Genomic DNA, 21,102 nt, shown 5'->3' with positions numbered 1-21,102 from the left:
TTTTTTTTTTTTTTTTAAGTAAATCGGGAATCCCTGCCTAAACATCCACCCTAAAGTTAAAGGTGTGCACTGATCAAGTGATGCTTCTCCCTCCCCTCCCCCCAAATTTGGATAATTTTTTTTTTTTTTTTTTTTTTTTTTTTTTTTGCAAGAACATCCATTTCTGGGCCAGCATCGCTCGGCAGCCAAGAGCCCGGGGGGGGCCACCGCCGTGCTCCTTCCTCGCACCGCCCAGTCGCCCCGCCGGGACCCCCCCTTCTCGCCCGCCCCCGGCCCGTCCCCGCAGCGCAGCGGCGGGGCGGCGCCGCGCTGATGTCAGGGCGCGGGAGGCGGCGGCGGCGGCGGCGGGGATGGTCTGCCGGCCGGCGGGGTGGAGGGGGGGGGAACCGGTATGGCGGCCCCGCTGCGGCTGTTGTCTCTCTGCACCGCCACCGCCATCCTGCTCCTGCCGCCCCCCGCCGCTCCGCGGAGGCCACCGCGCTGTTCGCCGCCGTGCAGCTGCTGGCGGGAGTCGGCGCTGTGCGTGGGGGCGGCGGGGGCGCCCCGCAGCCTGCCCGCCGGCCTGGGCTCGCTGTGAGTGCTGGGGGGGATGCGCCGTACCGGTGGGAGGTGGTGGTGGTGATGGAGGTGATGGTGGTGATGATGATAGTGATGCGGGATGCTGTGTGGTCCCCCCCCGTGATGGGTGTCTTTCTCCTGTTGTTTTTTGTTTGTTTGTTTGTTTGTTTTCCAGGAGCCTGGTAAACGGGACCTTCTCCGAAGTCAAGGACAGGATGTTTTCCCACCTGCCCTCCCTGCAGCTGCTGTGAGTACGGCACTGAAAAAAAAGGCAACGGCCAATTAGCACTTTGCCTGTTCCTCCTAATTAGAGTTACTGGGTGCCCTTGTAGGAAGGGAGGTGACGGGTAAATCCCCAGCTTGTGCAGCCTCGCTGATATAGCTGCTCTTTCGTAACAGAGGGGTGCACTGTCCACTCATAAACCACTTCATAAAAATGTGTATTTAGCTGCTGAAGGAGGACAAAATGTTTTGTGATGCCCTAAGTTCTTTTTTTTTTTTTTTTTTTTAAATTTCAGCTTTAATAAGTTTAGGGCTGAGTTTTCCCCCAGAGTCATGCGGCGGTTCTCACTCGTGCTCACTTTTTGCCCCTGAGTCTCGCGTTGGCTTTGGGACGTTGTGGGTGGGACGGGGGGCGAGCGGGGGCTGCCCAGACACGCCAGGGAGAAACGCCTCTGTGCGTGAAGCGCTGGTGGTGTCTGCAGCATGACTCTGTGCTTCAGCATCCCCCTTGGAGGGCGGCCTCTCGGGTGCCTTCTGACCTGGTGGTCCTCTGCCCCAGGTCTAGCTCCCAGCGGGCGCTCTGCAGCCCTCCCTCCTTCCTGACCCCGGGCAAGTTGCTTGGTTGTGCCCGTGTTGCAGACAGCCATGTGCCTGCAGCTCCGGTAGCTTACCCAAACTTGCTTTAATTTCGCTGTCCTGGGAGGCAATGGCAGGGAAGACACAGAGATACAGGGTGCGGTACAATGTCCCGGGGGAGCCCGGGTACTTGTTTCTCTGCTAGTCCACAGAGAAGCCATGCCACTGCCTGTGCCCTGGCTAGCCCAGTGCCGCCTGTCTGTAACGCCCCACACCAAGCGGACCCTCCATGCCTCCCCCTGTAAGGACGGGGTTACCCTCCAAGCAAAGACACACTGCAAATTAAAAAATGGCAAAAAGATGCAAGGCACGGCATAAACCCAGGCTAAGCGCTTGCCACAGAGCTAGGTGTTAAAATCGGTCTGAGCAAGAGATAGTCTCTAAAAGCATTTGGCAGCCTGCTGGCCAGCTTCCTCTCCTCGGGAGCCTCCATCTCGTTCTCAAAGGCCTGTCTCACTGTTTAGGAGGAGCAGCACCCCATGGAAAACTCCGGGGAGAAGTGGGCAAAGCAAGGGGTGGGGGCTTTCACTTTCTTTAGCATGGCACCAGTCCCAAACCCAAGGTTTAGTGGGACTTGAGGGGCCACCACAGAGCCCTGGGCAGAGGGCGAGGGGACTTTGCCCACTGGTGAACGGTGGCAAACAGCAGACCTGTGCCAGCTGGGAAGGAAAAGGATGAATCCAAGAGTGGGCTGAGAGAAACTGTGGGTGGAAAATTAGAGATGGGGAGAATCTGACTTGTTGTGGATAGCGGTACTGGAAAGTGGGAGGAAGAGCAGATGAAGGTTATCCCTTTTCCTTAGCTGTAGTAGATTTCCAGGAGGAGATATTGGGGTGTGTGGGGTGGTGGGGCAGAGATCAGTTGTTGAGAAAGTCAGAAGTTGCCCATCTCGCTTTATGTGGTAGATCAGACATGGGAGGGAGAGGGGTTTGTCACCACCACCACCACCACGGGCCCTGACAAATTGTGTTGGTTAGTGCAATTTGTGACTTTTCCCTTCAAACAGGAGAAAAAAGAAAGATTAAATGACAAAAGAGGTACATGCATAATTAAGCACTTGGGTACTTCAGGACTATGTCTTCTGTGGCAGTAGCCATGGTAAAATAGGAATGCAAGGATTTATTTTTGATGGTGGTCTGTATCTTTGTCAGATTTCTGTGGGATAATTTAAGGAGCATTTGTCTAGTATTAGCATAATAACCAAGGATCACAGGGAAAGTTTGCATTTTGTGTTCATTAGTCTTCTAAATTAATTTTAGTAAAATGCCTAAAACTATACAAAAAGAGGATTAATGTAACTCTAATAAAGCGATTAGTGCAGACATATTCACTTGTAGCAGAAAAATTCTGAGATTTTCCAAAAATGATTTATTTTGTGTAGCATTTGATTTTTAGACCAAATAAGAAGTTTTGCTGTTTTCTTAAGAGGAGATCGCTCTCTGTGCCTTTGAACTTTGGAGATCGTCCGCTGCTGTGCTTTGATTCAGCAAAGAAGGAACTTTGCTGGCGAAGCCTTTCTGTAGCATCCTTCTCCCCGACCGCCTTGTCCTGGCTCAGGTGACAGCCGCTCCAGCACAGCTCTAACGTGTTTTGTCCCTGCAGTTCACGCAGGAGGGCAAGGCAGTGCCTGGAGCAGGCAGCACTGCTGCTCTTCCCCGCGGCCTGTGAACACGGGGCTTGGCTTTGCAAGGACAGCAGGAATCTCTGTGTCTGGCAGTTTGGGCACATCTGTTTTCCCAGCTGACGAACCGGCCGCATGAACCATGTGCTGTTCTCCCACGCCATGGGGCCGTAGCCCGTTGTCAGGTCGGGCTTGGAGCATCCCCCCGGGAGTGCAGAATGAGCAGGCGCTGACCCACTGCGGCTGCATAAATGAGAGCTGGTGCTGGTGCTTGGGAACTCAGGAGTGGTGCTGAGATGGTCTCTTGAAAATTGTCGGGGTGGCTGGAGGGGTGGTGTGGTGGGTAACTGGGGTCGGCACTCAGCAGACCTGCCCCCTATAGATGGCTTGTCCTGCGCAGGGGACCGGGAAATTGAGGTCTAGGTTGCATTTAACCAAGGTGAATGGCACAGTGAGCATTTTTCCTGGGGAGTAGCGGACATTAACTAGCATCACATTATGCCTTCGATTTTTATTTTTTTTTTAATAGACCATTCCACGGTATTTTATGTCTGCTGCATTGGTGGGGCAATATGGGCTCGAGTCAGTAAGATTAGTTTGGTCATGGGCAATAAACACAATGGGCATAATCCAGTGTGTCAAGTTTTAATGTGCTTTCCTAATGCCTGCTCTCCATTTTCAGCTTGCTGAACTCCAACTCCTTCACTGTTATACGAGATGATGCCTTTGCTGGTCTCTTCCATCTAGAATACCTGTAAGTTTGGTATTTTATGTCTTCCCCTGTCCTTTATAAATCAGGATGTTTTGATAAGTTGCCAAGACTCCTGCTGTGGAGTCTGAGTCTTTACTGTGATTCCCAGGAGCTGGGGAGATGAAGGATTTATGTTCCACTTCTGTGCAAATGTCCTTTATGATGGCTCACCATTTTTCAGAGGTTGCAGTGGATTTTTAAAATATGCCGTGAATGTGAAGTGGCTCTGTGCAATCACAGTACACCAAAAAAGCACTGCGGAGCAAGAGCTTGTCCCGCCTTTCCAGAACAGTGGCGTCACTGTTGAGGGGCTCTGAACTTCAGGAAAGAGGTGGGGAAGCCTCTCCTGGCTCGGGGCAGCCTGAAGAGGAGTTGCAGAGTATCCATGTACTGCCCAGAACAACCCTGGTTACCAGGCTCGTTCTCTTCCCCCAACTTTCTTCTCCAACTTTGCCTTTTTTCTGATATCCCACTTAATGCCTGTGGCGTTTATCTTTATATTATAAATAATTATAATATATGAATATATAAGGATATATTTCATATAATAGAAATTATTGTAATTATGTATATTATTATTTAAATTTATGTAACTTCCCTTTTCTTTACTTCGTTCACTTAGTTGATTTTTACATTACCTTTATTTCCTGATTTTTTTATTTTTAAGATTTTTTTTTAAGGTCACCCTTTTTTTCTTTAAAAAAAAAGTATTAGCCCCGGTGCCAGGTTGTCCTCACTTCACACTCCGAAGGACTGCCGTTTCTCTGTGTTACCGGACATGAGCCGGTATGTTTGAAACTCTGAATGTGAACTCAAAAGAAATTCCTCTTTCCACCCACTTTCCCGTGGGGAAGGTAGCTGTGGGAAACGTTTCTGTCTTTCTCTAAAGGAAAACCAATGCTCGTAAAACTGACTCTTGCTAAAGTCTTGCAGGCAAATAGGCATTAAGGTGGGTTATATTCAGGATTAATAGTCTGATATATGCGGAGCAGCCAACAATGAAGACTGGTAAAGCCATACAGTTTTGGTGTCCTTTAGCAGCAGCTGAACCAGTGGTCTCAGTTAATGGTTGCGGTCTCCCTCCCGGCCAAGTCTACAGGGCTTTCCCTCTTCCCAGCAAATCACACCCGCGCCTTTTGGGAACTGGGTGTGAGTGGCCTTTCTCTGGGCTTTTTCTTGGCCATGCAGCCAGTAACACCATTACACCCTCCATAACTCATGTCTCCCAGTTACCAGTGATCAGACCTTATGAGGAATAAGAAAAGCTCATTGATGAACGAGAATGACAAGTTTCTTTGTGTGCAAAGCAAAGTTCCTGGATGAGGAGCAGCTAGGTAGCACCCATAGCAGATACGTGTATACATTTTTATATATGTATATATCTCCAGCTGTGTCCTGCTGCGCTTGCAGCACTGATGATGGCATTCAATGCACCCTTAAACTAACTGCCTCGGTGTACAGAGTCTGGATAAGACAGGTCTGATAAAGACAGGCGCTTTGATGGCGAATCGAGTGGTGTTCCCAGAGTAGCACCCCTTCCAGGGGGTTTGGTGACTCGGGAATCTGGCACATTCCTGAGTCCCAGCCCAAATTTGCATCGCCTCGCTGCAGTGCGCGCAGTGAAGCTGTGCTGTTTTGCACAGACGGGTGAGCTGGCGCTGCGCGGGGATGGCAGGCGCCGGTGAGGGTGTCAGCAGGCAGGTTGGCTCTCTGCTCTGCGGATTGAATTGGTGTCCCCAGGCATCCCTGTAATGGCTGACCATCTTCTGACATCTTCCACGTGGACACAACACTGTCTCGTTGGCACCCTTTGCATGCGGTCAGTGTCCCAGTCATTTCGTGAAGGATTTTGGCCACGTCTAATCTGCAGAACCCAGAGCACTTGTCATCTCCTGCATCACCATCTTGACTCTCTCTCAAAGAGACCTTGCCTTATAGAGTTTTTCCTCTGTTTCCCTGGAAGGCAAACAAGGATGCGGAGGAGGAAGGGAGCACTTTTATCCAATAAAACTTTTTATAAAGTCAGCATGCAATTGTCTTCATCCAGGTACAGCTTTAGCATGCAATATCTTGATGGCCACCTGGCTGCAATCGCTTTGCGGGGCTGATGGTGTATTTAGGGATGCGTCCTCAAGCGCTCAGGGGTCAAGATGCTCAAATATCAGCTCTTTCTTTAAATGCTGATGCGCAGCCAGGAGGAGCAGCGTGCTCCTGGAATCGATACGTGCCTGTCATTATTTCCCCAGTGCACGGGGCTGTGACTTGCGTGCAGCCGGGCACCCTGCAGAGGTGGTGTCCCGGCTGGAGAGAGCTGAACTGCAGCAGCAAGAAGAAAACCAAGGCAGCGGTCTTGCCAATTATGCAGACTTTGGCTGCCTGCAGGTCACGCCACGGCTCTGTGGGTGCAGAGGTGGCACTGTGTGTGCAGCCACATGGGAAGTCCCCACTGGAGCATCTGTCTGCCGCCCGGGCAACCCCGGCGCCACTGTGCTGCCCCGTGGTTTTAAAATGCAGGCGATTTGTGAGAGGAAGGTAGGACTGCCATCACAGAAACATGGTGGGATGACTCACATAGCTATAGTGCTGCCATGGATGGCTATAGACTCTTCAGGAAGGATAGGCAAGCAAGGAGAGGCGGGGGGGTGGCCCTGTATGTTAGGGAGTGTTATGAATGTCTTGAACTAAATGATGGTGATAATGGGATTGAGTGTTTATGGGTAAGGATCAGAGGGAGGGCTAACAAGGCAGATATTGTAGTAGGAGTCTGTTATAGACCGCCCAACCAGGATGAGGAGGCAGATGAAATATTCTATAAACGGCTGGGAGAAGTCTCAAGATCGCGAGCTCTAGTCCTCGTGGGAGACTTCAATTTGCCGGACATCTGCTGGGAATACAATACAGCAGGAAGGGAACAGTCTAGAAGGTTCCTGGAAGGTACTGGGGATAACTTCTTGACACAACTAGTGAAAGAACCAACTAGGGAAGGTGCCCTGCTGGATCTGTTGTTTGTAAACAGGGAAGGTCTTGTGGGGGATGTGATGGTTGGAGGCCGTCTTGGCAACAGTGACCATGAAATGATAGAGTTCTCAATTCTGGGAGAAGCAAGGAAGGGGGTCAGCAGAACTGCCACCTTGGACTTCCGGAAAGCGGACTTTGGGCTCTTCAGGAGCCTGGTCGACAAAGTCCCCTGGGAGGCAGTCCTCCACGGCAAAGGAGCCCAGGAAGCCTGGATGTCTTTCAAGACGGAAGTCCTAAAGGCGCAGGAGCAGGCTGTCCCCGTGTGCCGTAAGACAAGCCGTCGGGGAAAAAGACCGGCCTGGCTAAGCAGGGAGCTAGTGTTGCAGCTTAGGGAAAAAAAAAGGATATACGGCCTTTGGAAGGAAGGGCAGGCCACCCAGGAGGATTACAAAGAGGTAGTAAAGCGATGTAGGGAAAAAATCAGAAGGGCCAAAGCTCAGCTAGAGCTAAACCTAGCTTCTGTTGTCAAGGACAACAAAAAAAGTTTCTATAAATATATTAGCAATAAAAAGAGGACCAAGGATAATATCTGTCCTCTAGTAGATGGGGCTGGTAACATAGTAACCAAGGATGAGGAAAAGGCTGAGGTACTTAATGCCGTCTTTGCCTCAGTCTTCAGCAGTAGGACCAGTTGTTCCTTGAATTCTCCGACCCCTGAGCTAGAATACAGGGATGGGGAGCAGAGTGAAGCCCCTGTAGTCCAAAGGGAAATGGTGAGGGACCTGCTTCAGCACCTGGAGGTGCACAAATCCATGGGGCCGGATGGGATCCATCCAAGGGTGCTGAGAGAGCTGGCGGAAGTGCTCACCGGCCCACTGTGCATCATTTATGAACAGTCCTGGATAACTGGGGAGGTCCCAGCTGACTGGAGGTTGGCAAATGTGACGCCCATCCATAAGAAGGGCCGGAAGGAGGATCCAAGGAACTACAGGCCAGTCAGTCTGACATCGGTGCCTGGGAAGGTCATGGAGCAGATCATCCTCAGTGCCATCACACGGCACATGCAAGAGAACAGGGTGATCAGGCCCAGTCAGCATGGCTTTGTGAAAGGCAGGTCGTGCCTGTCAAACCTGATCTCCTTCTATGACAAGGTGACCCACTTGCTGGACAAGGGAAAAGCTGTGGATGTTGTCTACCTGGATTTTTGCAAGGCTTTTGACACCGTTTCCCATAGCATTCTCCTGGAGAAACTGGCTGCTCATGGCCTGGACAGGTATACTCTTCGTTGGGTAAAAAACTGGCTGGATGGCCGTGTCCAGAGAGTGGTGGTAAATGGAGTTAAATCCAGTTGGTGTCCAGTGACGAGTGGTGTCCCCCAGGGATCGGTGCTGGGGCCCGTTCTCTTTAATATCTTTATCAACGATCTGGATGAGGGGATCGAGTGCTCCCTCAGTAAGTTCGCAGACGACACTAAACTGGGGGGGCGTGTTGATCTGCTTGAGGGTAGATTGGCTCTGCAGAGGGATCTGGACAGGCTGGACAGATGGGCTGAGGCCAATGGTATGAAGTTCAACAAGGCCAAGTGTCGGGTCCTGCACTTGGGTCACAACAACCCCATGCAGCGCTACAGACTGGGGGCGGAGTGGCTCGAAAGCTGCCTGGCAGAAAAGGACCTGGGGGTGTTGGTGGACAGCCGGCTGAGCATGAGCCAGCAGTGTGCCCAGGCAGCCAAGAAGGCCAACACCATCCTGGCCTGCATCAGGAATAGTGTGGTGAGCCGGACTAGGGAAGTAATCATCCCCCTGTACTCGGCACTGGTGAGGCCTCACCTCGAGTACTGTGTTCAGTTTTGGGCCCCTCACTACAAGAAGGACATTGAGGTGTTGGAGCGTGTCCAGAGAAGGGCTACAAAGCTGGTGAAGGGTCTGGAGGACAAACCTTATGAGGAACGACTGAGGGATCTGGGGTTGTTTAGCCTGGAGAAGAGGAGGCTGAGGGGAGACCTTATCACCCTCTACAACTACCTGAAAGGAGGTTTTAGAGAGATGGGAGCTGACCTCTTCTCCCTGGCGACAAGCGATAGGACAAGAGGAAATGGGTTCAAGTTATGTCAGGGCAGGTTTAGATTAGATGTTAGGAAGCATTTTTTCACTGAAAGGGTTATTAAACATTGGAATAAGCTGCCCAGAGAGGTGGTGGATTCACCATCCCTGGAGGTGTTTAAGAAAAGGGTAGATGAGGTGCTTAGGGACATGGTTTAGGAGTGGTGGTGTTTTTATCAGGGTAGGTTAATGGTTGGACTTGATGATCTTAAAGGTCCCTTCCAACCTCACTGATTCTATGATTCTATGATTCTATGATTCTATGATTCTATGACTCTAGCTTCTGAAGTCTGTCTCAGAAGCTTCTCCTACCCAGGTCTCTAGCCTCACACAACACCCCCCGAGATGACTAATCAACAGAGGAATGATGTTTTGTGCTTTGTTCGTTTTGTTCCTCCTGTACTGGGTTTGTGTCACGTGCTGTCCCTTGTGCTGCCCGGCATCCGCATCACTCCTCATGGTCCACCCAAGGGAAGGGGCAGAGGGAACATGAGCAGCTCCACTGAGACTTCCCCACTTTTAAGTCTGAAGGGGCTGCCCAGGAACCTGCTGAATTTGGAGACCATAGCTTAAAGCACTGGTGATGCTAATAACAATGTTAATTAAAGTATTTTACAATACTTTTCTTTTTCCCCTAGGTTCATTGAAGGAAACAAAATTGAAACCATTTCAAGAAATGCATTTCGTGGCCTTCGAGACCTGACTCACCTGTAAGTTTTTTAACACTTGGTAGAGTAATTTGTACTGGAGCAAAACGCTTCTGGGGGACCTCTGGTTTTCCCGCTACACAGAAAACCTCCCTTCCCCTCTGTACGTCAGCTTCCTCTTGCTGTCAGCGACGTGCCTTCCGCAAATTAAAACCTGGCCTTAAAAAAAGTTACTGCTGGGGCAGCACCACGGCGTGTTCGGCTGCCTGCGCGCACTCGCAGCTCATGCTGGGATGTGGCTGTGACCTGTGGATGCTGCACGGGTACCACCGTCACTCTGCGCCCTCGTGATTAACTCCCCTGTTTCTTTTCAGTGTGCTCAGCAATTGGTCTGCGTGTTATGTGTGCACCTGGGCAACAAAAAAGCTTTATATAATTTACTTTCACGTGAGCACCAAGCAATCTCCGTTCTTGAAGGAGAATAATTAATTTGTGCCTGTTCCTCATAACTTAACAATGCCAGTGGCCAGACAGTACCAGATAATTAAAAACCTGTAAGTGAGCTCAGACTTAGTAAGGGTCAGCCAGACAAGAGATGACAATGATACTAAGCTCTAACTTTCTTTTCTAGTTCTTTGGCCAATAACCATCTCAAAGCTCTGCCGAGGGACGTCTTCAGTGATTTAGATTCTTTAATTGAACTGTAAGTAATGAGAATCTTTCTATTGACTGCCTGCTTCTGTCACTCTGTTACTCAAGAGTTTTATGTTCTGGGTTTGTGTGGTGCTGTATCTGATATCTGCACAGAAAAGAAATGTGCATTTTGTTGTTCTAGCTTTTCTCATTTGCAAATTGTTTATTTGGTAGACTCCTCTAAAATAGCTGCTATTTCTCAAATCACTGTTGCTTTTTGTGATGCTGTACATAGCTTGCATTATTGTACTTTCTGATCTTTCATATAAATTGTTTTTAGGGAATGAGAGACAATGAATTTTAAAAATACAATTTCTCTGAACATTTTTTTCTGTTATTGTTGCATGTATTCCCTGAGACTATTTTAGTAAAAGGCATTCATTAAAAAAAAAAAAAAAAGAAAGCTTTCTTTCTTGTTTTTGTGCAGTTGCAGCACATTGCTGAGTTACTGCCAGTGTTTTCTTGTATAACTGAGCTGCTAGTCAGCTTCCCCTATTTTTGGCCTGGCTCTCCCAAACAGCAAAGTATAATTGTAAGCCACCAAAATTGCCAAGGGATCGAAGAGCAGGTACAGTGTTGCAATTGCACATACATTAGTAGGGGGAGGTTAAATTGGCTCCACGTCAGCAGCGACTCTAAAAATACAAGCCTTACATCTGTATTTTAATATAACACAGAAATGGTACCAGCAAGGCCACTCTGTCAACTGGTCCAGCAGTACTGGAGTAGTTTAGTGAAGGAATGGGATTTATCTGTGCCAGGGGTAGACAGTGGGAAGGAGGCTTGCAACAGACAACCAGACTGTCAGGATTTAATACTTTACAGTCCTAATCCTATAAAAACTTACAAACATGAGTGACTTTACACAAGAATCACAATGCTCTATTGCTACAATTATATGTGAGCATATTTCCTAGATTGAAACAGTTTTTCCAAGGAAAACACTCAGTGAAGGAGAGTCCATCGTAAGAGGGTCCAAATAAAACTTAAGAAAATTCCCTGTTGTCAGTTCAAAACCAATTCAAGGCTACTCAGATACCTTTAAATTCAGCATGTCGAGGTGATAACAGTTCTATAGTATTCATATTGCTATCAACCTTTTCAAATATGTTTATTTCTGTGTGTTTTTTTAGAGATTTAAGGGGAAATAAATTTGAGTGTGACTGCAAAGCCAAGTGGTTGTTTTTGTGGTTAAAGATGACAAATTCCACTGTTTCTGATGTCCTGTGTATTGGTCCAGCAGAATATCAGGATAAGAAGTTAAATGATGTGACAAGTTTTGATTATGAATGCACCACTACAGGTATTCAGAATGTATATTTCTAAGCACACTACAAATGGTTAAATATCAGAAGTTTAGACTATACCCTTTCACTTCTGTGAGCATGACCTGGGGGGAGGAAAGGGTTACATACGGAAGGGAAGCACTTCCCAGTACTAGAACAAGCATAAAATGGGAAAATTACATTTTGAAGCCAAAGTAAGTACCGAGTTTTTATTTGGATTAAGTGATAATGGGAGAAGAGCTGTGACTATTCATATTCCGAAAGACTTGATTATGACTCACTTTGTGACTTAATTTTCATCACAGAATGCTTTCTATTGTCTGGAATAGGGCCATATAGTTATGGCAGATGAGCTTCCCAAAATCTCTGTATTTCACAGAAAGCAATGAAAAGAAGTTCAAATAATTTGGCTATATCTGTTATCTTTATTCAATAGGCCACAATTTAATAGCATCAAATGTGGTGGCAATACTGCCAGCAGTTCTTCATAGAACTCCATTAAGTTGGAGAGAAATAGCCAATAATATTCTGACTACTGTCTTGTTTAGGATCTTGATTTTTATTTTAGGTAATGTAAAGCATGCTGAAGGAAGTGAAGAGAAACTTGCATGTGGTTATGCTTCTATTTTATGACCAAACAGCCGCAGTTACCTGTCTTTAAATGTAGTCACATCATATAACTGAGAATATCAGCTGCAAGTATTGTTTTTCATCTGTCATGTATATGATGTCAGCACTCTGCCTTTTTTCTGTACAGTAATATCAGAGGCGCTCAAATTCTCATCTGTCATCAAGTCAGTCGTCATTATTAAAAGGCAATAGAAAAGTTGATTACTAGCAATGTAAAATAAAGTTTTGGGACGAGGTATGAAAGCTAATCCAAGGGTGATATGTAAAGGAAAAGAGAATGAACTCAGAATTCAAAAACATGTCAGAAGAGCGGCAGAGGTAAAGCACGATAATCTACTACATAAAAGGATGTCAAAAACAGGAGAGCAGCGTAGCTAAGAATGGTACTGAAGTTACGTTCCTGTGTCTGTAAATCCACTGAGATGCAAAAGTACAAAGTAGAAGGAGGCTTCATTTCATCTCAATCTCATTTAGGCGGTTGCGCAGCACTAACAGTGCGTGAGAACAAGCCTTCCCTACCTGGTCCTCAGACCCATGCTGACCTAACGGCCCTCTGCCGTACCTAGGAAGCTAACTATGATGTTGCTACAGGCAAAATTCACCCTTAATGTTAGTCCCTTTGTCTGCTGTATGCAAAATCATACCAAGCATAAATCTAATTTCACGTGCTGCAGAGTTCGCTGGGGAGCGAAGGCGTTACGCAGTCCAAGCATTGCCCAGCTGAATGTTTGTTCAGGTGCCATCAGAGAAGTGCTCTTGCAGCACAGCATATAGCTTTGATACACTTTTCAGATAGTAAAGGACGTTTTCAAACCGGTCATTCTCTGGCTGCTGTGAGGGCAGGCAGTGTGCCTGACCCCTCCGGCCTGGGGACCAGCAGCCACTGGCTTCCCGGAGTTCCTGTGCATCGGGAAGGCGAAGGGTGTGGAAGACATGGAACTGTGGCGTCCTTACAAAGTGTCCGAGCGGGACAGACTGTATGCAGAAACGACTTGTGAGAGACAAACCAGAGATAAGCAGAGTAGAAATGCAAATCTTCAGGAATGTGTCACCCCTGAGACAGCACCGTGTCCCCTGCGCTGAAGTGCCTGCTGCCTTGCTCGGGCTGTAACCCTCCGGTGGCCGTGGCAGTCTGTGGTGTCAGGCCGCAGCTGCTTTTCCCTTCTCTGCCATTGCCTCCCCCAGATCCAAAGAGAGTGTAAATATGCCCATATCCATTCCCTGAGGACTGATGAGCCACAGGCTCAGGCTTGTACCATATTCTGAAAGTAAAGCAATGTACCCTGTAGGTGTATTCTCCTCTCCCACTCGGTGACGGGCAGTGCTCTGCAAACCTCTTTCATTCATGTTACTCTTTAGTATCGTATTTCCCTCCTTTGCTGGGCGCGATCAGACTTGCCATCATTTCTGGTTGCCGGTACTCTGTGTCGAGCATGACTGGATGCAGGATGTGGTAACGAAGCAGTTTTCTTGGTATGATGTGCATCTCGGCAGCTCCATCAGTTCACTGCACCTGCTGAACTGCTACAGTGCTCACAGGAGGAGAGATGTAAAGAGGTGCTGCCGAATTTAAAAAAAGAAAAATTCCCAAAGAACAAAACGCTCCTACTGCTTCTTCACAGAGAAAGCGATTCACGGTGTCTGTGGTCTGCACTTTTGACTCTTTTTGTGATAGCATCTCCCTTTGCCATTTCTCAGGGCTTGCATCGTGGAGGCAGGTTAAGCCGTTTCGTTTCGTTTCTTGTCTTTCTCCCGCAACAGCGTGTGAGGGGGCTGTGCTGTGGCTGTAAGCACGGCGGGGGAACGTGTACTCATTTTCAGGAGACTGGAAAACGGGCCTCACGCTCCCACAGTCACTGGAAACAGGCTGTGTGTGTGTGCCTGGAACCTGCTGTGCCCAGACCTGCCAGCAGGGATCATCTCGCCGGGCTTGGGAAGCTTGGTTTCCTCTTTCTTTACCTAGCTGAGACTGTCTTCTGGAGGTGGTCCTCTCTTTTCCCTCTGGCTGGAAGGAAGATAGCTTGCAAATTTAGAGGTGCTTTCTCCATAGTCACTCCTGTGCTAGAGGTCACCAGTGCCACTGTGGTGAGGGATGGGAAGGGATGGCTAATGCTCCCTGACAGCACCTCCAGGTGCCGGGTAGCCTCACCTGGAGCAGAAGTCTCCACCACAGGGAAGTAGGGCCATAAGGACAGGGGAACTGGCTGGTGGCTGAGCGGCAGGATCCAGTTTAGGAGCTGCCACCCAAACAGGTCATCGCTCACCTTTCTCTTCAGTGTCCTCCAGCATTCCCCGCATGCTCCCCCTCTGCATCGACGCTCCTGTGTGCTGGCATCAGCCGGAGCGAGGGCTGCCGGAGGGAATATCAGCCCAACCACCTAAGCATTGGGACCCTCATCCGTGGCTGCTCTCAACTCGTTCAACAGCCAAAGGAGCGGAGGCGGAGTGGGCGGCTGGAGGATGGGTGGAGCACGCCAGCCCTCAGCCAGCAAAAAAGCAGCGTTAAAACTGTGTGTCTTGAGACAGGGAGAAGGAAAACTGTGCATTGGGGTGAGAGGCAGGGAGCCACAGCCTGTGCAGCCAGCAGCATGGGGGAAGTGAGGGCCATGTCCCCTTCCATCTCCTGAGCAGGCTGATCCAGCTTGAAAGAGAAAAATGTTGGGAAACTCCCACCCTACCCCTTCGCCCCCAACCCTGTATTTACTATATGAGCTCTTTCCAGCATTAAAGCAAGGCATGTAGACCTGCTTGTAAAACTAAATCAAGCCCCTAAGACCTAAATTTTTGGCAAGCCTGATGTGGCAGCATCTCTTTACTGTGTAACCCTATCCCACATTAGAGCCTGGTATTTACAGCTGGTGCTAAAAACAACCTTGATTGCTTTTTACTGATTACCACTGATTTTGTTACCCATTTTTACTCATCCAGTGACATAAAGAGCCCAATGACAGGTACAAGTAAAAATAGCTGTGTTGACACTGAATCATTTCTGAATGAGCCGTGGATTTTAACACACAGACTTGTTTATTTTAATTCACAAATTCCTTCAACTGTTCATATTTAAAGAGATGTCTTTTTCAGCATTAGGTTTTTTCATTTTTGTTTTTTTTTTCTCAAGATTTTAAAACTATTCTTATTTTCTGTGACTGTATCTGCTATTGTTCTATCCTTAGCTACCTTTCATGATTTATCATTTACTTTTACTTTCTGCATACTTCAGTGTCAGTTTTCTCCAGCCTTTTTATTTTCCCAGTGAGAATGAAGATAACTTTCTTGTTTTCCTACCAGCATTTATGAATCAAGCCCAAACTCTATTTATAATAGTCCCTCAAAGAATGGAGAGTGTCATTTCTTTCGCAGCTGTAGAATCTGCTCTGTTTGTTTAATGGTAGTCATCTATCTTTATTCTCCAGAAGTGTAACTCCTCAAGGGCAAGGCTTTCAAGCATGCAGAGACAGAGAGTTCTTCATTCAAAACCAATTATTTCGTAATGCACCAAAATGAGGAACTCGAGTGAGGACTTAATTACCATTTCACCAAAATCCCTGGATGCTCAGGCCCTTCGAGCGTAGGAGTGCACGGTGAAGGCGTGTAGCAAATGGAGCTTGAAACAGAGCGGTGCGCGGTTCTGCAGAGAAACTCCATCGTAGCAGAAGATGCATCTCCTTTTCTATGTATCTGTATCCATACATAACTTCAGCGCAGGCCTCCTGCCACGTTTGAGACCCAAGTGCTGGCTTTTCATTTTCATCTCTGCTATACTTTTTTCTTTTTCTGGTAATAGTGACCTTGTCCAGCTGTCAGGCCAAAGATCAAATTCACACCCAAGCCTCCTCGCTTTGCCCCAGATTGGCTCTATGCTGACTGCTGACTTAGACCAGGGTGAATTCTAGGGTTAAGGCTACAAAGACACTTGGATTTTGAGAAGAAATCTTGAATTTTGGAGTTACACTCTTAGTCTTTACAGGTTGCTCCAACTCCTCAGTCGTAGTAGCTAGAATAACTTTTCCAATGGATGGTAATTTGCAGGTCGGTTGTATTTTATGCCTAAACTACTTTACAACGCCCCATAAAGTGTTATGTTAACTGAGTTTTTGATTACACCATTTTGTCTATGGTCTAGCCAAAATGGGGTTATCCCCAGGCAAACTTCAGATTATCATTTACTTTCTGCCTGGTTTAGCATAACACAAATTGCTAGTGATTAAATTTGCATGACTTAAGAAGTTATTGGACTTCAGCTGGAAGTTGCTGTCTCTCAGCTTGAAAGTGATTCTAGCAAGGCCATTTCACTTGACGGGAAAGCAACTTCCAGCTGTGGGGAAAGAGACTTCTCTCTCCATATCCCGATTTCATTGATACCAGCCAGCCTAGCTGGGAAATCTGATTTCTGCCACTATTTACCTATTTGATCTCCTTGGCAACTATATTTCCAGAGGACAGTTTATGAAGCTTAAAGCAGGAGATGCTTTCCCCTGTTGCTGCATGCCTGACATGAGCACTGACACTTCCATGCTAGCGTTACACAAAATCCAGAGTATTTAATTCATTTTTCAGTGTAAATCAGTATAATCAGTGACCACTTACTCTGTATTTGCTGTAAGGATGTATGCTAACTGTTGTAAATGTGTGTTTCTAGATTTTGTTATTCACCAGATTTTGCCCTACCAGTCAGTTTCAGTGGATACGTTCAACTCAAAGAATGATGTGTTCGTAGCCATTGCACAGCCCAGCATGGAGAACTGCATGGTGCTGGAGTGGGATCACATTGAAATGAATTTCAGGAGTTATGACAATATCACAGGTATATGAACACTGGGATTCCAGTTGTTGATGAACTGTTGATGTTTCACGGAGATGAGATTTGTAGATGGGACCAGTTGATGTGTTTTGTCCCAGATCAAAGTGTGCAACGTTTGGACAGGAGTGACTTCAATGGAGTAGTGCGTCTTGTTAATACATGCACATTTAACCTCACTGTAGCACACAAACTAGGCTTTTTTGGTCTGATCTTGTAAATTGTTCTGAAGGCACAAGCACTTGCTGTGAATTTCACGCTGTGGCCCAGCTTAGACACTCACTGCCTGAATCACACCACAAGTTAAAGTATAAGTTAAAGGAACCTTTGCTCTTGCCAAAGTGCCTGCAAAGCAGAATACAAAAATACTCTACTGCATGTAGAAGGAAATAGATCTGAAGGATGCATTTAGGGTGGGCTGGCCAGGAAAGCATGTTTCACAGCTGAAGATGACATAGAAATATATGAACCGTGATTGTTACCTAAAGAGATGTGCTGTAAAGCTTTCCCGTTTCCTTTCCATTTACAGACATGCTAAATTAGCATCCTGGCCAGATTACTCATCAAGCACAAAGCCCATGTGGATGCCGGGTGATTTCCTAATGCTAACAACCATTCTGGCCCTGACTGACACTCATGGTGCTATAAAGAGCTCAGTCACGCTATGACAGCAGGGACAGAGCCTCTAGAGCTGTTATATGCTGCCCAATTTCCCAGCTACTTCAAGCTACTGGTTCTGAAGACTCAGGAGCTAAATTTGTTCATGGAGCACCCTTCCCTCCTGTTCCTTTTTACGTGTGATAAATTATTTTTTACCATGCATTTTGGGAAACAAAGAGTGTGCTGCGTCTTAATCTGGTGGTGTCCACAAAGGCAGCGAGGCCTTACCTCCTCAGATCAGCTGCGTGTCACTAATGAAAGTTTACAACATGCTACCCCTCCGTCAGGAAATTTTGGAAACGAAAAATTTTTCTTTTTTAGGTTTCATTGTGTTTTGGTACATAAGGGGGAAATTAGCGGATGTAAACTGAGAGGTCAGTGGCCCAAAGAGAGCTAGCAGAGCTCTAGAAAAGCTCTGGAAATGAAGTTGAGAGTTTGAGTCATTTCCAAAGACAGCTGTCTTCTAGACGTATTTCACTCTCCTGTGAATTACATGATTAGGAGATGCTTCTGCTGGAGACTTGGGTCCTAGCTCCTCCATAACCAGCGTACGGCCCAGGCTCGTTTCTTGAACAACGGTCCTGTGCTCCTGGAAGGCCTGAGCTTGAGCTCTGGACTCTGAAAAGTGAGTGAGAGACTTTTTCCAGAGGACACAGGCACAAAGAGCCTCTTGCGGAGCCCATAAAGTGTTTTGTAGAGCTCAGGAGCAGGCTACGTGCACCACGGGGAGTTTCATTACTCACTGTATGCTTGGCATCTGGATATCTGAATTTAGCCCTTTACAACATGGGCTTTTGGAGCTGAGCTCATTGTCCAGATTGCCTTTACAGTCAACATGCAGAGAATAGGCATTGCTGCCCTCTGCTAAAGGAGACATCTACAGGGCAGGTGAAATCTATTCTAGACTGCTTTCTGATTAAGTTAGACCAGAAAGGGCCTGGATGATCCGCTCAAGCATTCATGTCTACACTGCAGATGCCTTATGGTACTTGAGGTGAATCCCACCCCTCCTACGCTGTGGTGGTAGATAATCCCAGTAGTGAAACAACTACAGGTAGAGGACCAGCAAAAGTGCCAGGGCAAGTCTCTGTAGTGACTGTGACCAAGCACGCATAGGGGAATCTGTGCAGTTACAGTTCTACTTAAACTGTGCGCTTCAGGGAGGAATTCCTCTCTTCTTCCAACAAAACCTTTTGTTGTTACTTTTTTGGTGTGGTTCTTGTAATAGTGACTTGACATTCTCAAAACAGACCATAACCCCATCTGATCTAATCTGGCAACTGCAATATTCCTAAATATTTCTAGTTTAACATAATCTCAAGAGTACTTAACAGAAACAACAGAGTTAGATTGTACTTTTTCATCCTGCTGTCAGGTGACATATCCAAAAGATGCATCAATATTTCTATTTACAGTAGCAAAAAGCTGACTCTGGCCCTCTTGGAGCAAGAAGAATAGACTATATTTCATTCTCTTAGTTAAGCTGAAAAGATAGAGATTCCAAGAATAAGAGAATTTCAGATTCCTGCTGAGTCATGAGATAACAACTCTTCTTATTTTGGGATAATAAAATTGTGCTTAAATAATTGTTTTGGATATTAGGGGGCATGTGTTTGAAAAAAACAGAGAAAGAAAAATGATTCTGGGTAAAAAGGAATGAGCATTTTAGGGTGCTTGCACACCTTGAGGGGTGTGACGTTTCCAGGATTAGAAATCATCTTTCCAGTTATTGGGGAGAAAAAAGCACACAAAGAAGCTCTGACGGCGTGTAGCAGAGGACAAAATTATGAGATGATGCAGATTTAAAAGAGGGGTGGGGTGATTTGGTAATCTCTCTGTACTGTGCTAATATTTGTGCTTTTTTTTTTCCCTTTGGGCAATAGGTCAGTCCATAGTGGGATGCAAAGCCATTCTTGTTGGTGACCAAGTCTTTGTGGTGGTGGCACAGCTCTTTGGTGGTTCACACATTTACAAGTACGACGAAAGCTGGACAAAGTTTGTCAAATTCCAGGATATCGAAGTATCCCGCATTTCCAAGCCAAATGATATAGAGCTTTTTGAGATAGACAGTGAAATGTTTTTTGTCATAGCAGATAGCTCTAAAGCAGGTTTGTCAACAGTGTACAAGTGGAATAACAAAGGATTTTACTCATACCAGTCCCTTCACGAGTGGTTCAGGGACACCGATGCTGAGTTTCTCGATATAGATGGGAAATCACATTTAATCCTCTCTAGCCGCTCGCAGGTTCCCATTATACTCCAGTGGAACAAAGCTTCCAAAAAGTTTGTCCCGCACAGTGAAATCCCCAACATGGAAGATGTCTTGGCTGTGAAGAGTTTCAGGATGCAAGACAACCTGTACATCACGCTCACGAGATTCATTGGTGACTCCAGAGTTATGAAATGGAACAGCAAACAGTTTGTGGAGATACAGGCTCTTCCATCCCGAGGAGCCATGACGCTGCAGCCTTTCTCCTTCAAGAACAATTACTACCTAGCCTTGGGAAGTGACTATACCTTCTCCCAGATTTACCAGTGGGATGGTGAAAAGAAGATCTTCAGATTATTTAAAGAAATCTATGTGCAAGCACCACGGTCTTTCACAGCTGTGTCAACGGACCGAAGAGATTTTTTCTTTGCCTCTAGTTTTAAAGGAAACACTCAAATATTTGAGCATATCATCATTGACTTGAGTTTATGAAGAGCTGCTGGAGTGAAATTCACGTAGAATGACATTTATACACAAAACAAAAAGAGAACTTTCCAAAACCAGGGTGCACCTATGGAGTATGATGACATTTTCTGAACTTTTCAAACTTGCATATTAATCAGGGATTGCATTTACTTGGTTACTGCATGACATGTCCATTTTATCCTTTTTCAGAGACCCTTTGCAATCTGCCGTCATTCAGAGGAGAGTGCAGTGCATTAGGATTAATGTTGAGAGAATGATCTAAAGAGAATGATCTAAATTTTACCCAAAAAACTACCTTGAATTGAGCATCTCATAAAGTAAGCGAGGAGTAAGCCATACAAAGCATAAAAATTATCTTGACTCTTAAACTAACATGTTAGTAATGATTTTAAGATTAGAGCCAGTTCTTCATGGTTGCTGATGAATTATAAAAGTAATGTTCCAGAATACACTTTATTTTGGTTTCTTGAGTTTTGTCTTCAAAATCTGTCTTTCTGGTTTATAGTAAGACCAAGGCATCATTTAAATTCATTGTAGATCAAAGAGAAAGTCAAAATCTATTGCCATTTTTCTTCCATTAATGACTATTTCAGCAACAAATTGTGCATAACTAATAGCCCAGCCCACAGTAACTGCATAGCCATGAAAAGAAGGGTGTGTCACTTCTAGACTCTGAGATCTTAGCAAGTTGACATAGACAGATAATAACAGAGGTCTGCTTGGGGCCATGAATGAATTGATGACAAATTCTGTCCACTTTCTGTTTTAATAGGTATTCCAGAAATCCACCCCATTTTACCCCAATTCACACTCTTCCTGATGATCCCAGTAGACTCTGGGGTGTT

At 46.4% G+C, this 21,102-nt stretch overlaps 1 protein-coding gene across 1 annotated transcript; it reads left to right on the top strand.

Annotated features, from left to right (window-relative positions):
* Positions 1-389: 389 nt before the first annotated feature.
* On the top strand, positions 390-20,263 carry LGI2 (leucine rich repeat LGI family member 2; the record flags this gene model as incomplete). Its single annotated transcript, XM_082482671.1, has 8 exons — positions 390-573; positions 734-805; positions 3,720-3,791; positions 9,487-9,558; positions 10,127-10,198; positions 11,322-11,491; positions 16,744-16,908; positions 19,446-20,263. Exons 1-8 carry the CDS (start codon positions 392-394, stop codon positions 20,261-20,263), a joined length of 1,623 nt encoding a protein of 540 aa, XP_082338797.1. The 5' UTR covers positions 390-391.
* Positions 20,264-21,102: the final 839 nt, after the last annotated feature.

Source organism: Vanellus vanellus, assembly GCF_965231255.1.
Source record: "Vanellus vanellus genome assembly, chromosome: 4".
Lineage (NCBI taxonomy): Eukaryota > Metazoa > Chordata > Aves > Charadriiformes > Charadriidae > Vanellus > Vanellus vanellus.
Note: the sequence above shows the minus strand (reverse complement) of the source record. Positions and strands in the feature narration are given on the sequence as shown.